This window comes from Motacilla alba, chromosome 1A, assembly GCF_015832195.1.
Source record: "Motacilla alba alba isolate MOTALB_02 chromosome 1A, Motacilla_alba_V1.0_pri, whole genome shotgun sequence".
Taxonomy (NCBI): Eukaryota; Metazoa; Chordata; class Aves; order Passeriformes; family Motacillidae; genus Motacilla; species Motacilla alba.
In genome coordinates, this window is record NC_052031.1 from 56,165,162 (window position 1) to 56,180,069 (window position 14,908).

At 42.3% G+C, this 14,908-nt stretch overlaps 1 protein-coding gene across 3 annotated transcripts; it reads right to left on the reverse strand.

Moving 5' to 3' along the window:
* Window positions 1-1,317: 1,317 nt before the first annotated feature.
* TMEM52B (transmembrane protein 52B) lies at window positions 1,318-7,433 on the reverse strand. 3 transcript variants are annotated; one of them, XM_038155596.1, is made up of 5 exons: window positions 6,381-7,159; window positions 5,731-5,774; window positions 4,999-5,037; window positions 3,939-4,105; window positions 1,318-3,539 (listed from the first exon to the last, which is right to left on the reverse strand). In XM_038155596.1, the coding sequence occupies exons 1-5, from the start codon at window positions 6,426-6,428 to the stop codon at window positions 3,289-3,291; spliced, it is 549 nt and encodes a 182-aa protein (XP_038011524.1). In that variant the 5' UTR covers window positions 6,429-7,159; the 3' UTR covers window positions 1,318-3,288. The 3 variants fall into 3 exon arrangements, with proteins under 3 accessions (XP_038011524.1, XP_038011525.1, XP_038011526.1); XM_038155597.1 differs by having other exon boundaries at window positions 5,759-5,774; window positions 6,381-7,157; XM_038155598.1 differs by lacking the exons at window positions 5,731-5,774; window positions 6,381-7,159 and adding an exon at window positions 7,204-7,433.
* Between the last annotated feature and the right edge of the window lie 7,475 nt (window positions 7,434-14,908).

Below are 14,908 nucleotides of genomic sequence, written 5' to 3' on the forward strand. Positions count from 1 at the left end.
GGTTGGGGGTGGGGTGACCCCCTGACATGAAAACAACTTGTTGAACATTGTAATCATTGGTGGCCAATACATAAACTTAATGGTTGTGAAAAGTGACCAGTTAATGGGACTGCAATGGATCACCCGCCATGTGCTGGTGTTTTTTTTTTTTTTTTTTTTTTTTTTTTTTTTTTTTTTTGTGGGTTTTTTTTTTTTTTTTGTTTTGTTTTGTTTTGTTTTGTGGTGTTTTTTTTGGTTTTTTGGGGGTTTTTTTGTTTGGTTTTTTTTTTTGGTTTTTTTTTTTTTTTTTTTTTTTAATTTGTGGAATAATCCTAATTACAGGAAGAAATGTATGCATGTGCCTAGAGATCTGATGGTGTTAGCATTAGAAGAGAAGGGATGGGAAACCACTCAAAAGGTGCTGCTCTGTCTGCAGTCCAGGCTGAATACCCAGTGTCAAGCATGTGGCTGCTGTGGCACAGTGAGCTGGGCAAGTTTGTCCTGCAGCCGAGTGACTGGTGCAGCTCAGCACTGGGGCTGCTCAGGGAACATGATCTAGAAAGGCTTCACCTCAGAGCTGGACTTGTGCTTTAGGATATTTACTGTTTCACAAGGACAAAGGAGTTTGGTCCAGGAAGGAAAAGAAGCTGTCTGTCCAATCCTGAGCCCCTTTCTAAGAGAGAGCTGAGCCTGACTGCAGGAAGGGCTTTCAGGAATTGAAAGATGCTTTAATGACTACTCCTGCACTGGGACTACTGGGCTTTCTAGGCAGAATTGCTGCCCTGTAGAGCAGAGTCACCATCACATGTTAAATGCCAGGACAGCTCCAGGTTTGCAGACGGGATGAGCTGGATGTTCCCCCTGGAAAGCACTGTGAAGATTTCCAGGGACTTTCTGGGCTTGACAGTACTTGGCATATGTTCAGCAGACTCAAATGTCTCTGCTTGCTTCAGGGTTTTACTGTGGAGTAAACAAGAGCCTTCCAGGAAATGTTCTACAGCTTGGTAAAGCCAGGCCTGAACAGAACTTCAGAGAGCAGCTAATAAAAGAGGTCACTCTAGCAGGTGTTCCACACCTGTTATAAGAGTTATAATTATTATTATTTCAAGGATAGGGCTCTGAGCAACCTGGTCTAGCCAAAGGTGTCACTGCCCCTGGCAGGGGGGTTGGAACCCAGTGATTTTTAAGGTCCCCTCCAATCCAAACCATTCTACAATTCTAAGACTGAAGAAAGGTGTAATAGCAGAAGGGACATAAACTTATATATAACTTCTTTACTTATTTCATTCCAGTTTATCACTTGCTAATGATACAGTTAATAATCACCAGACAATTTAGTGTTGTGGTGTGTTTTGTTTTATTAGTATGATTATTGTTGATTTGTAATTTTCTTGTGCTGTCTTTTGGTCTCTGCCCCTTTGCCCAGAACTTCCTTTACTCCTCCTTTCATTCAATGCCAATCTCTCCCTAAAAACTGCCTTCGCTCAAGAAACTTCCCTGTCAGTTTTGTACTTCTTCAAACTTCATTAGTTCACTGAAACTGTTCTTTTCCCTTGGCATTCTTCACTGGTTGATATTTGAATGCCTGCCTTGTATGTTCTATCTAGTTTCTCCTGATTTGTTGAATTTTGTATCCTCCCCTGTGACCCTCCCTCGGTATATAAGCTATTGTCTGCCCCGAGATCGGGGTCCTGGAAGAGCTGAAGGGGAAGTGTAACATCAAATAAACTTATCCCAGGATTCGTGACTGCTGCCTTTGTTTTTGCACTGTGCCTTTCCTGGCAGCTGGGGATGAGCGGACTTTGAGAGGGGACTGTAGCTCCCGTCACCATTTAGCTGGGACAAGCAACAATTTAGGAAGAAGTTTGTGACCTCAAAATCAAGACCCTCATTAAATTCCTTTAAATACAAAATTCCTGTAACTGTCAAGGTCTGGGGCATCATCAAAGATGTTCTTGTTGTTCAATTCAGCTTTATTCTATCCCTGAAGCTATTTTTATCAACCTTCTCTAAAATTTTCTATGGTTGTAATCTCTTAGGTTCCAGCACTTAGGTTCCTAAACATGTTTGGGATCTAGACCTAATAGTTGGACCTTGTCCAACATTGTCCTTGTTCTTCTTATCTACAAAATAACTGTATTTTCTATATTTCACAGGAAAGGATACCAGCATATTAACTAAAGTGGGAATTTGGGTACTTCAGCAGGAAGGGCCATGCAGGCATTTCAAAAGGTGCGACCTGTGCCTTCACATCAACATGAACATATACATGCAATTTATTGATGGCTGATTGAATCATCATGTGATATTTAATGTTGTGCTACTTTAATGTTTTCAGGTACAGAATCCAGGGTAGAAACAACACTGATGTGGTTCAACACTCACCTTCTCCTGACAGCCTAGTCCAAGGTTTTAAAGATGGGCCATACCTATGTTCATCCAGTTTCATTAATATTTCTGGATGGTTCAGCATATTTGTATTGACCACGAGAGACTCACAAATTATTCAATCTGAGAAATGGCTTGCATGTTTTAAATGGTCTTACTTCAATTGATCTGGTTTTGACAGCAACATTAGGAATTAATAAATTATATATGATTGCATTGAAAATATGACTGAGCTTTATTTCAGAGGTAGTGTTCTTGCTTCTCCCCGTGTTTGATATGTTGGTACATATATAATATTTTTTAATTCAAATATAAGAGCTTGTGACTACCATTTCAGAATGTACTACATTTCACATGTTCATTCTGTGTATCCTGCAGGGCATTAAGGGTACATTGTGTACATGCAGGTTGTTTCCATTTTTTAAAATTTACCATAAATGATTGGCAATTTCCAGAAATTTGGTGTTAATACTGGGATGGGGTTGTAATAGACCTTTGCAAATGTCTTGTCTTTTTTCCTGTTTTGAAGACCTCTTGCCATCCTGAGGAAACTTAGGCTAAAGGCAAGAGGAATGAGACTGCATCTGCAGGCACCCTGCAGATCACTAGCCTACAAAAATGGCTCAGCACCTTGATCCTGCTGCCTGCTTATTTGTGCAAAGTGTGATTCTAGTGTTGTGTGCATGTAATGAATGGGCTTGGAGAATGCAAATTATCTGAAGGAGGTGTCAAAAAGAGCTATTAGACTATGCTAGATCTGAAAATATTTGGAATTTTAATTGCTTCCCTCCCTCCTTTCCCCCTTTCTCAATTGACTAAGGAAGTTAATTTGAAATTCTTAAAGCCCTGCCCAACTGAATTAGTCTCTGCATACAACTATCCTGTATTTTTTGCTATCAGGTGAAACCAAACATCCATCCATCAGTGTCCCGGGAGGGCTGGCTGGGCGTCCTTGCCCTCAGTGGGCGCCTGTGGCTTTTCCTCTGGCACTGGGTCCAGGTCCGGCACCTTCTGCCCCGCCTTGGCCACGGTGAACCTGCTCATGTGTAGAGCTTCTTCATACACTGGAGGGGTGTCAGATGCAGAGAGGGGAGGGGTTCCCTGGGCAGCGTTGTGGGAGTGTGCCACGGCTAATATCCTCCTGGCAGCAGGCCCAAACACTGAGTGGAGAGCTGGAAGAAAGGAGACCAAAGCTGTTTGCCTCATCCTGAAAGCATCATGTAGTTAGAGGAGAGCAAGGATATCCACAGGGCATGGGCTCTTCTCTTCCCACAGCCAGAATGTTTTCCTTTTCCCGTTCCTTCAGTCTTCCCTAAAAGAGTATGTGTGTGAAATCCCACTAGCAGCATTCCATAATTCCTCTCTCCTGAAATGCCACTGAACCCTTATTCCATCTAAACATGTCTCACAGCTGAGCACCTTAGTTTGTAGCACGCACAGAGGTCACTTTCCCTCCATCCTGCCATGAACTTCCTTCTGTCAGCCCTGAAGTGTCACCAGCCAGGCTTTACAGTGCAGGCCCTCACTTCACAGGGTGTTGAAGTCCACAGGATGGGGCAAGGCCAACTCACAAGTGATGGTGCTCTGGAGGGTGCTGTCATGGTCAAACGCAATGACGGTGACCTCGTAGGGCTGGGGGCCCGCCTCGTCCCCTGTCTGATGGCACTGGAAGCAGCACCTCACACAGACAGAGACCAGGCCACACAGGAGCAGGAGCCCCCCGACCACCAGCACCAGCCTGCAATGGGAGGGCACACAGAATTAGGACAGAAAGATTTTGTTTACAGGATGCCTCTTAATGTCTCTGATTGCTTACAGCATGGCTAACCTCAAAGCTAAACAAAGTCACCTGGGGCTTTGTCCAGCTGAGTTTGGACAGTATCCAGGGATGCAGATCCATCATTCCCTCCAGGCACCTGTTCAAGTGCTGCACTATCCTCAGGGGAAGCATTTTTTCTCCTGTCTAATCAGAATTTTCCTGTCTGCAGTTTGGTCAGCCACCTTATGTGCTTCTACTGAGCACTTCTGAGAAGTCTCTGTCTTTATCTTTTCTCAAGATCCCCCTGGCTAGTGGAAAACTGCAGCTTCTTTATCCCCTTAGCTTCCTCCAGGCTGAAAAAAACCTAGTTCTTTTTGCTGGCTTTCCAGGGGACTGGCTTCAGTTTGCCAACATCTGTTTTGTACTAGGGGACCAAAACTAGGCATTCCAGACATTTTGTTATGAGTGACAAGCAGAGAGGAAAAACTGTATCTTGCAATCTTCTGGCATACCCTTATCAATTCAGCCTTCCAGATGTTCAACAACTACCATCCTTCTTAATCTCATCCTGGTGGGAATAACTAAGAAATCAGACAGAACTTACTTTAAAAATGTCTTTTAAAAGGCCTATTGTGCCATGAATACTTTGTTAACAGTGTTCATATGTGGAATAAAAAAAAGGAGGCTGGTGGGTCAACTTATGTTAAAGATAGTGAGATAACTGAGGAGTTGCCTTGCTCTTGTACAGCTTTAGAGAATCCCAGGGAAAGGGAGGGGATGGCATCACTCTTAAGCAGGTCACATTTAATCCCATCCTTTGCTACTGGAATTGTCTAGAGATGCAGATATTTAGAGTAAACATGTTATCTTACCAGATATACCACAGACGGTCCCATTCTGTACCTGAACAGCTGAAGAGAGGAGGGTACAAGAAATAGTTATCCACAGAACACCAAATAAAGGCAAAAATCCCTATGATATCCTCCTCCCTCTCCCCTCATGCTCCTCACTTACTGTCCAGATTCCAGTAGCCACAATGATGAAATACTCATTGGGCTTTGCGGAGGACACAGCTGTCCAACCTCAGCAATATCCCAGTCTGGTGAATTTCCCTTCTGTTGGCTTTATATCTTGATTGTTTTCCTGATATTTATCTTTGCCCAATTCCCTTTGCAAACCTTAGAGATCTGCATTCATGTTTGTTTTTTTCTTTTTTGTCAATATACAATTTTGGTTATTCTTAAAGATGATATCACTGATAGTAAGATTCACCAAAGCAGTATATTTCAAACCATTTGTTCAAGGAAAGTTCGATTCTAAATTCATAATCCCAGTCAACTGAAATTACACCAGAAAGCTCTTAACTATTGCAGTAATGCAAATAGGCAGCAGGAGCAGTACCACACAATCAGCATATTGATCAATAAAAGTAGTAATTGATACAGCTCATATTGAAAGTAATGCTGATTTTACATGATTTTTTAATAAAACTAAATAAGATTTTCTGGAAAATGTCAACCATCAGGTGATAATGCCCATGTCCAGTATTGCCTTTGTTGTTCATTGTTTTCTCTAAAGAAGAGCAAGACTGACAAATACTTAACAGTTCAGTGTTAAGGCAGCCTTCCTCACCTCTCACGTGGGGGAGCTAGAAGGAGAAAAGCAGCAAAGACACAGCTAGAGTGAATTGAATCTTTGTCAAATGCATTTTGTATATCTTTCATATTATGACTCTGGATCTCCTATGGTAAGAGCATACTGTTATCTATCTTCCATTGTTTCTATTGTATATTTTGCTGTAGATTTTAAGTTACTCTTACCAACAGCATTGTTTCATACATTAACTTCCTGTAGTCCTTAAAATCTTATTTAGTACTGTTCTGAACTTCATTGTCACTACAACCTTCCCTTCCCCCACTACAAGCCACGTCATTCTTCAGCTGTAGATCCTTCTCCATGCTCAAATATTATGAACATTTAAATACCCTGCTTCCTATTATACCCACCCTAGCTTGAAAACTGCTCTGTCCCTCCAGAACTCCTACCCTTTTCATTCCTTTTCCTTGGGTACCCTGATGTCTGAGTTACCATCCCTGTAATAGCAGCAAATATTATCTTCTCTGTGTGTGCCTTTTAAATGTCCAGCTCTTTCTAATATCTGGGAAATTATTATTCCTAATGGCCCTTCATCTTTCCAAGGTAACTCCATAGCCGAGGAGAGACCCCATGAAGAGGAAAGTCAAAGATGACTTACCCATAAGAAACTCCCTACAACAAAGCAGATCATGTCTGAGTTATGCATCCCTGTAAGGTGGTTCTGTGGCCTCCTGGTGTTTCAAACTGCTTGGAGTCTTCTTGTCCTTTCTACTTTCAGTTCATCCTCACAAGTCCAGTGGCTAGGAGAAGGAGCAGCTTCTGTGCTGTGTAATGAATCCAATCTCTTCCTCCTACTCTGCTTCTTTCTGCCCTTCAGGTTTTTGCTTTCCCTCTTTTCCTTTTTATCACTGGCAATTTCTGCTTTTTTTCTGCCTGTCTCCTTTCGTTATTCTATTGGCCCAGTTCTCTTCCTCTTTTGAAGGGATTTCTAAAACCTTCCAGTCAGATCAGGAGAAGAGCAGTGGCTACAGGTTCTTACTTTAGATGTTTAACTAGTTCAGTGAAGGGCATCATGAGATCTCTGCGGGCCTGACCCTTCCCTTCTATGAGCAGAAAGGGTCCCTGAGTTTGTTCATTCCCAATTATTTCTCTCCCCGCCCCTACCCTGAGGGGAGTGGGTTGAAGGTCATGTTACTGACCTGTTTAAATGGAGTTCAGATTCCTCTCCATCCTCCAGTACCTTTTCTGGTCCTGCACTCACATTGTCCTACCTCTGACCATCCAATCTACTGACTTGGAAGTGAAAGAATTTGCCATATAATAGCTATATCCAGCATTTTATATATATATGTAAACATATATATATAAACACACACATATATATATATATATATGTATATATGTATGCATATAAAAATATATATTCATATGCAGCAACTCTTGTATCTCCCATTTTAAGGCTCTGCCATCATCCCTCTTACCTGTTCATGTCCTGCTATGTCACTCCTGCAGCTGAGAGTCTGTTCACTCACAGGTCCCACTCCCAAACTTCCTGCAAGGCCAGCTACATCCCCCTCAATCCCTTGCAGCAGAGGGATTACATGTTGATTCTCCTGTCCTGGATACTATTAGTCCTACACCTGGTTATATTCACAGGCTTCATTCAACGTCCCATTAATTTTCTCTGTCTTGTACAATTACTTAAAATTTCTGTTAGTGCTCATGGCTATGCACAATGTTATTACAGTCATGTAATTGGGTTCTCCTAATCTTTCTCTTTTGAATAGCTGGGACAGAAAAAATGCTCTGCAGTAATGTGTAACTATTTGTGTTTGGGAACCACCTGGGACTGGTGCATAAATGTTTGTTGAAAGCAGGATAGCAGCTAGTGAGACACGTTGCCCCTTGTTGCAATCACAGCCCTTTCACATTAAACTGGTGAATCATTAGCCCTGGTGGTGCATTTTAGAGTTGCAGAGCAGAACTAATGGATTCATGACCATAATGTTTTCTCCCAAGGCAGGCTAAAACTCATTTGCTATTCTCTAATTATAAAAGTAGTGGTGCAATATAAACATGCCTTAGCAGTAGTTTATCCATCCATCCATCCATCCATCCATCCATCCATCCATCCATCCATCCATCCATCCATCCATCCATCCATCCATCCATCCCTGCTGGAACAAGGTTTCTAATGTACAAAGAAAGAAACACAACCTACTGACATTGTATTTATATAGGAATTGACCAACAGTCTTTTGGTCTCCTTCTCCTAAATTCTTCGGTGTATTATAGAAGTCTTAGAAGAAAAGTCCCAGCAGAACTGTAAAATAGCTTTTCTTGTATGCATGGCTTTTGAAACTGGTGGGATTCAATGTGGAAAAGAAGTACAAATCTCCAATGTTTCCAGGGCTTTTTATTATCAGTGTGATAATTCAATAGATCAGCACTTGATTTTTGCTGAAATTCAGTCATATGATAATCTCAAATTCTGGGATGATCCAAATGCAGAAATAGCAGGAAATGTGACAAAAAACTCCCTAAAGAAAAAGCTGCATGTGACATGAAACAGTGACCCCTCCAAAAGGATATAATAATTAATTCTTACCGAAATTTATTGATTACTCTTCTTCAATTTCTATGGCCTTGCTATTAACACTCTGCTTAACACTCTGCTTGTGTTACCAAAAATAGGTAAAAATACAAACTCTTTAACAACTGTAGCATTAAGAAGCAGGCATTCTTTATTTGGCTGGATGCATGTGGGGATATCCTCTGGAATATTGTGCATGCTGAGTACAGAAAAAGCTCCTATTTAGAGGCTTTATTTTACACACATATTCATTGATTTTCCTGGAATAAACATACATTTGATAATCATTTCCCCAAAATCATTAACATATTTTCTCTCCTCTCTGCAGATGTGTTTTTCTGTCCTGGGGGTCTTTTTGGTGGTCCCTGGTGGCTGGTGATCCCAAAGTCAAACCTGACTGCCTGGTGAACTGATAAAAGTTGGCACAACTGGGCTGGCTCCTCTCCAGTTCTTCTTCCTACAGAATGGGCATGGTGCAGTTCCATAGGCCAGTGGTTTTTCAGGAATGATCATTGTCTTCACCCACCAGGTGCAAACAATTCTTCATCTGGCAACATTCTCCCCTTAAGGCTTGTGAAGCTTCTCTTTAACTGTTCCAGGAGGTGGCCTTTTCTTGCTTATGGGATTGTTTTTTAAACAAACTGGACATTGCACTATTACAGATTTTCCTATTTCAGTCATTCCCACATTAAGTACAGAGTTTTGGAGACTAGATGTCAGGGACTCAATTCCCCTGAGGGATTTGTTGTGTTTCTTTCCCATTACTTTCCTCCTTAGAGGAAGTGGAACTATAACCTGTTGGCTGTTTGTTACCCACCATCCCTCTTGGAACTTAGTGGCTTTTAATATACTTTCTAAATACTGATCTTCACTGTCAGAATTAGCCTTCAACTATGTCAATTTATTTTTGTGGCACTAACACAAAAAGATGCCTTTTTCAGCTGCTCCTCATGCTGCTTTGTCTGCCAGTCCGTTTCCCACTCAAACATTAGTTTGTCCAGGTTGAAGTGCTTTACAATGCATCACTGCCACCTCCTTTGGTTTTTTAACTTCTTTCAGAAGTTGTAAAATTTCTTCTCTGTGTTGAATAGATGATCCTTGAGAGGATAGCAGTCCTCTTCTCTTGCATATGGCTCCATGGGCATGAATCACAACAAATGCATATCTAGGATCAATCCAGATATTCACTCTTTTGCCCACTGCCAATTTCAATGCTTGTTTTAGTGCTATTATCTCTGCTTTTTGGTCTGATGTATTAATTGGTAAAGACTGAGCTTCTAATACCTCAGTGGCAGTCACCACTACCTATCTTGCCATCCATTTTCCATCTTTTATGAAACTCCTGCCATCTGTAAATGATTCTAAATCAGGACTCTCTATTGGTTCATCCTGCAAATGGGTTCTGCTGGAATATACCTGTTTCATGGTTTGGAGACAATCTTGTGTCAGGGCTCCCTCACCCACTGCCTTTGGATCAAGGAAAACTGCTGGATTCATAGCTGCTGTCATTTTTAACTCCATGTCATCCTGTTCCAAGAGCACAATTTGGTATCTGAGCATCCTGCTGGGTCAGCCAATGCCCCTCCTTTTGCTCTAATATGTATGTCACCATGTGAGGGACAAAAGCAGTGATGTGCTGTCCAGCCCTGAGCTTCTTGGCCACTTGGATCTGGAGAACAGTTGCAGCAATTGCTTGCAAGCATCCCGGCCATCCTCTGCTCACACTGTCCTGTTGTTTGGAGAAATAGCCCACGGGTGTCCTCCAGGTTCCCAGCTTCTGCATCAGGACCCCCAGGTCCCCTCAGGTTATCTGAGCATTTTCCTCGTAACTCTTTCCCCAACAAGGGGACTGGGCATTCAAGCATATACAGAAACTGATGAGTAGTGCAGTTCTTTCCTAATTTAAATTTCATGGGCTGTAAAAATGACCAAGTTTCACTTTTCTCTGTAGCACCAGTTATATGTACCACAGTGTACTAATTTACATTTAACTATTAGCAATTCGCAATTTACAATTTACCAATTTACATTTACCACATCTTTACTAAGCTTTTCTTTACATGTATTCAACACAGAATAAGTTGCCCCTGTGCTTACCAAAAAATCCACTTCTTTCCCCAGCCTCAGGGGTTCACCTGGGGGAGAACCCCCCCGTTCCCCTTCAATCTTCATCTTCTCGTGCAACAGCCTGTAAGGCAGGATCCAGCTTCGCAGCCGGCGGCCATTCCCGCTTCCAAGGCCCCTTTTCCTTACAAGTGTGCTCTGGTTTTCCTCTAATCGTCCGGGAAACGATAGGATCCTCCCGCCTCCCTTTGCCTTGTTCCGCCTCGCCTTCCTCTTTTTCCTGCTCTGTTGGGCGGTCCCTTAGCACCCTCTAGAGTTCCAAGCAGGTTTTCGTGGCTCTACTTTTCCTTTCCAGCCTGTCACATTTCCTTTTCCCGATCTACCCCTGTTTTAATATGTTTTCCAAGCTTCATCTAACAATTTTCCTGAGTCACACCGCTCCGGCCCTTCCATTTTCTGGAGTTTGCTTCCAATATCTGGGGCCGACTGTGCTATAAAGAAACCATATTTCTATATATAGAAACTATTTCTATCTTTATAGAAACGACAAAGATAATTTCTAACTGCACAGCCTCCTCTACATTCTCAGGATCCAGATTAGTGTATTTTCTGGCAGTCACCTTCAATCATTCGATGAAAGTCACAGTCCTGTCCTGCTTTACCTCACACAGTTTTGACCAGTTCATGGCTTTCAGTCTAGCATGCTTTACACCAATTAATACCCATCTGTGGTACTTTGCTAAGTGCTCTCCAGCCCAGGTAAATGAGGGTCCCACCTTGGGTCTGTTGAAGGAAAATTTTGATCTACAGTTGCTTCTGAGTCTCCATGAGCAGGTGCCTCCTCCATCTGCTTTCTACACCATCTTTTTTTTTTTGTACTTACCAATGATGTTACCTAATAAATTATCACTTGTATATAATTTCAGTTAGGGTCTTGAGTCCTCCTTATGGGTCCTGGTGTAATTCCAGCTGTTTGGGTCAGCCTTGGTTTAGCAGTTACAAGATCACAGGATCATTTGGGTTGGAAAAGACCTCTGAGACCATCCAGTCCAGCCTGTGACTGATCACCACCCTATCAACCACACCATGGCAGTAAGTGCCATGTCCAGTCTTTCTTTAAACACTTCCTGAGATAGTGACTCTATCACCTCCCTGGACAGTTCCTTCCACTCCAACCTCACCAAATTATTTTTAGAGTTTTCCATGTCAGGATAAGGACAGTCTCTTGCTTTCTGCCTTCTTCCCCCTTCTCCACTACTTTAGCTTGAACTTTTTAATAAAATTGCTACCCAGTCAACCTTGCAGACAAATGGTGTATGAAATTATCCTGTGAAGCGAGACCAGAAAGGCTTTGGCAAACCCTGTTTTTAAATGCTCCTCCTAAAAGCTCCTAGCTTTTAGGAGGAGCATTTAGGAGCATTAGGCTGTTGAAGAAACCAAGCTTTTCCCTTCAGTGACTGATACTGAAGCAGTGCCACATGTTGTGCTAATTCTCTTGATTCAGCCACATAACACAAAGAAAAGCAAGAACCAGAGTTGCCTGGCATAGTCCCAAAAAAGCAAGACAGCAGCTAGTGCAAAATGATGAAAAAAAGTGCAGGTTTATATAGCTAGAGACTAATGAAGTGAGCTTTAAGCCCACCAGCCAATTTGAAATGACTGCATATGCCAGTGTCCATGAATCCTGAAAAGTCAGAGCTTTTGAATCAAACAAATTCACTGCGAGCTCAGGCTTATGTTACAGCTTCAGTGATGTCACTCCTGTGCTTTCTACTGCAATTCAGACTTACACTTGAAGAAGGGGCATAACCTAGTGAAATGAAGAAATAAAGATACAGGGAAACAACTATGGGGTGCAGTCGATTAACTTTTTCCAAGAGTCTAGGAAATGATGCTGATGTTGCTTTTCTCAGGGGCACAGAAAGAAACTCCGACCTGAAACGAGCAGTTCAATGGGTGCATCAGCTAGTTATTTATGGTTGAGCTATATGTGTCAGATGGCAACAGGTAAAAGCACAGTTCATTTCTCTGGTGATGCAAGAACAATGCTTTCGTAACTATAGAGCACCCACAGGTCAGCACAGCCCCCCTTGATTTGTGATTCCCCCTTTTGAGTTTCAGTAAACGTGATGCCTCTGAATTCCACCCCTATTTAGGACACAGGGTTTTACTTAATTCTGTTTGTACAAGGTGTACAACACTTTGTACAACACAAAAGGTAAAGGGCCTCCTGAAGGAAAGGAATTGACTGAAAATGCACTATCTTGCCTATCTGTGTTGTGATGTGGTTGTTTCATGCAGAGTGGTCAAGGTCCCCTCGCTGATAGCAGGAAGCTGATCTTGCTTCTTCAGGGAAACTGCTCCCAGAGATTTCTAAACACAGAGGAAAATGAGCAACTTTCTAGTGTGAGGTGACTACCCTGTCTGGGACTTTTGGAACATCTAAAACCAGACTCCAGTCTGGTTTTCCCATGCCCCCATATGGATACAGATTTGAATTTACCCCTCCCTCCTCTGCAGGGGAAGAGCAGGAGGCAAAGAGTCATCCTATGTGACTTCATAGGGGAAGGGCTTGGAGTTTTTTGGCAAATAATAGCTGAGACTCTTGGACAGCACAAACTGCAGACTTTCCTTCTGTATTTACACCTATAGATTAAAATAACCTATCTCCTCAGCTACACAGGTTGTCCCATCCCTTCTGGGAACAAGGGATCCCTTCTGTGCAAGAAGTCTGATGTCCTGAAAATCTGTGTATACAAATATGTTGCCAGATGGGGAATCAGAGACAATGGAGTACAGGACTCACCTGTATTTAGGACAGATATGCCCTGTTTTACTAAAGATGTGGAGTAGATGGAATGGGGAATGTTCAGAGCCCCATCCAGCCTGGCCTTGGACACTTACTGGGATGAGACAGCTACAGCTTCTATGGGCAACCTGTGCCAGGGCCTCCAAACTCTTTAAACTGAATAATTTCTTCCAAGTATTTAATCTAAACCCAGTCCTTATCTGAACTATTCCCCAGGTTTCTGTTGTGGTCAACAGAAAGAAATTAGCATTTCTAGAGCACAATAAATCTCAGTCTGTTGTTGATTTCTAAATTAAGTGAGCTTCATCCTTAAAGCCTTTATCATTCCTGGGCAAAGTCAGCTGAGAGTGACCATGCTGGATCTCCTCTGTACACACTTAGCAAGGCTGTTCCCAGTTATCACAGAGGGAGCTTTAGTGTCCCCTTGGACACTAAAGTTGGGCAAAATGAACTCGGTGTGTCTGGCTGTTTGTTCCTGTGTTTTAAGAAGTGTTTGCAAACTGCCTTGTTTGCTTTTCAGAAACACTTTGGCTTCTTCTCATGCATCCTTTCCTGCACATTGAAAATAATTGCAAGAGAACAAAGGACAAACTTGTCTTTTGGGTTACTGAAGGCTGATCTCTGTAAAGCATTAGAAATATGACAAAAACTTATAAGCAATTTCAGGCCACATTTTTTTTTTTTTCCTTTTTATTCTCTCCACTTGATTGTTTTGTTAGGGTTTTGTTCTGTGTCTTACCAGATCAATACTACATCTAGTTCAAATACACACAGCCTTCTAAAAGTCGGAGTAGGGAAAGGGGAAGAGAGCTAGGACTTAAAAGCTCTCTGACTAGTATTATGGAAATTAAGATCCGCCTGCCAAATTAGCTCCCCAAATTCAGCTTTGTGTGTGAAAGGCCATAACAAGGTGCCATGAATCACTGCTTTGAAGTGCATAACACCTGATCCTTCTGACTTGAGATCTTTTGACTGAGAAGTTCTATGCTGATATCCCCGTGTCACCTCTGCTGTGCAATCAGGGGAAAGGCCACAAACATTCAGCTTTTCCTGAATCAAGGACTGAAGCTGAGAGCCCTGAATATGAGTCCAGTAAAATCCTCAGCCTGCAAAATGCTTCAGGCTCACAGGCGAGCCTAAATTAATACTTCTCTCTCACAGGAGAGAATCTGAATTAATACTTCAAATGCTGAGTAGTTTTCCTGCTAAAACCTTTGTTTCTGCAGGAGATGGATAGATGGGAAATAGAAATTTCCTCAGCTTCTCTGGCACTCACTGGATGCCTCAAGGCACAATCTGCTGTGTGGGCAGCCAGGGAATATTTTGAAGGGGTAAAGCAGATATCTCAGAAAATCTATAAGCTTTAGTGTAGGGAGTAACCATGGCAAACAAAGTGTTTGCAAAGGCCCAGCCTCCATGATTTCTCCCAATGGGCTCAAGTGGGAGAAAAGTGATTTTCATTCTCACTTAACCCCCTCAGCTGAACTCCTGCTTTCAGAGAAGCACTTCTCAGAGACAGGTACCTCTGGAAACAATGATGCCAGGCAGAGCATTGGGCAGCCAGCAGCCTGTTTTATCCATGTGTATGCCTTTGGATGCCAGGCTGAATAATTCAAATGGCCTTGTGCTCATTTGGCTCATTTGCTAATGGCATCAGTCAATGCCATCAGCTCAATGCAAGTTAGCTCAGAAAGAAGCATTGCACAAGACATGTCTGAAG